Genomic DNA, 2,110 nt, shown 5'->3' on the forward strand with positions numbered 1-2,110 from the left:
TAGCATCCCTGGTGGTCATGGGTGGGCATACCTGATGGTCATGGTTTAGCATCCTTGGTGGGCATCACTGATGGGCATGGGTGGGCATCCTCAGTGGGGGGGGGGGCTACACTGGTAATCAAAGTGTGAAAAGTACCCTGTATTGAAGTGGTTCATTTTTTCCCCATTGGTGCAAGTCCATTGGCATTGTCCAGCTATACACATCCTCTGACAATTCATTGCCAATTAGACAGTTTTTAAGCTTTATGGTGCGTTCAATGAACAGCCTGCAAATCGAGAACCCAGGATGTTCCACTCATCCCCACCTAGTATTTGCTTTTTATGGCGTTCACTAATTTGGACAAAGCTAATTTGATCTCTTGGTTCCTGAAGCTATAAATAATAGGGTTTAACAATGGTGTGATCACAGTGTACAGCAATGAAAGAAATTTGCTGATGTTTGATGGATGATCCTTAGAGAAGGATAGATAGACAATAATTAGAGTGCCATAATAGATGGACACAACTGTCAAGTGGGAACTACAAGTGTAGAATGCTTTCTGCCTGCTCTTGGTGGTAGGTATTCTGAGTATTTTAGCAAAGATAGAAATATATGTAGCAGAAATGTACATTAAAGGGATAAAGGATAACGGAAGACCTGTCACAAAGTCCTGAACCTCTAGAATGGTTGTGTCTGAACATGATAGTTGCAGAATAGGAGCCAGGTCACAAAAGAAATGGTCAATAACGTTAGGACCACAGAAATCTAGTCTACCCATCTGAACAGCTGAAGTCAGCATGACAAAGATTGGTATAAACCAGGACCAAATAGCCAGCTGGATGCATCTTCGAAGATCCATGATTGAAGAGTACCGCAATGGGTTGCATATGGCCACGTAACGGTCAAAAGACATAACTGCAAGAAGAAGACATTCTGTCAATGCCAGAACTCCAAACAAAAAAAACTGGCCAATGCATCCAGAAACGGAAATTGATTCTTTGGCTGTCAATATGATGTCCATCATTAAAGGGGCTATCACAGAGCTCAGGAGAAGATCGCAAGATGAGAGGTGGCTCAGGAAAAAGTACATTGGAGTGCTAAGACTTTGACTTACTGCCACCAGGATGATGATCAGGAGGTTGCCTGATACGGTGACCACATAAAGAAGGAGAAATACTATGAAGAGGAAACCTTTGTAATTATTACAATCCTGAAATCCCAGAAGTATGAACCTGGTGACCACTGTTTGGTTCATTACCTAGATCAGAAAAGAAAATATTAAAACAAATAAGAAATAACACTGTGTATACAGTAAAGGCAAACAATTATAACTTGTGTTAAAAATTAACAATACACTGTGCATGACAAGCTTTCACAATGTACACTAATAATCTATCACCATCAAACCTAAGTAGCAATGGGAAATAAATTAAACTTGAACATAAAAAAGAACAAATTCTATGGTTCACAGTCCACTAAGACCAGAGGTCAAGTCCTGGGGAAAAACGTGTGGGAACTCCCACCCAAGATTCACTCCCCCACCAAAAAATAAATAAAAAATGATACGCTCATATGCACGAACACTTCAAAAGTGGTATTTTTCCATCCAATTTCCGTATTGTATGAAGCTTAACTGTTAGTACATAAAAAAAAAAAAGACAATCCTCAATATACATAAATACGGTAATTCTCTGAATAATCAGCATTCATTCAATTGTGCTTCCATGCAAATGTGAACATCATGTTCTGATCTTTATTGGGGAATGTTATTTTGTATATAGAGTGTTTATGTGGTGAGTTTACACTTTTCATTGAACAGAGTTTGGATAACACAGGTTTAAATGGAACGGTCATAAATTAACTGCACATTACCTGGACAGAATACTTGGGGAGATAGTGATGTGTTCCTGCTTAGGAGATGTATGTTAGCTTGGGGGGCTGCAAACTCTGCAGGGCTCCAACACACACTCGCTGCTATTCCAACCCTTCACAGATTTCCACATAAACTTCCCTCCTGGCATTAAACTTTTCCAGGTATTGTGCTCAGCTTACCACCCCAAACTGATGTTCCTCCCTCAGCTCACCTCTCTCCCTGCATGTCCTGTGAGCAGAATAGCTGTGCTCCTCCTC

General features: G+C 40.4%; 1 protein-coding gene across 1 annotated transcript; it reads right to left on the reverse strand.

Annotated features, from left to right (window-relative positions):
- Window positions 1-253: 253 nt before the first annotated feature.
- Window positions 254-1,238, reverse strand: LOC143964090 (olfactory receptor 5G9-like). The gene has a single exon (XM_077473798.1). It carries the CDS (start codon window positions 1,233-1,235, stop codon window positions 306-308), a length of 930 nt encoding a protein of 309 aa, XP_077329924.1. The 5' UTR covers window positions 1,236-1,238; the 3' UTR covers window positions 254-305.
- Window positions 1,239-2,110: the final 872 nt, after the last annotated feature.

The sequence above is a fragment of the Lithobates pipiens genome, unplaced genomic scaffold (genome assembly GCF_037356315.1).
Source record: "Lithobates pipiens isolate NorthernLeopardFrog02 unplaced genomic scaffold, aLitPip1_a1.2 Scaffold_8, whole genome shotgun sequence".
Classification (NCBI taxonomy): Eukaryota; Metazoa; Chordata; class Amphibia; order Anura; family Ranidae; genus Lithobates; species Lithobates pipiens.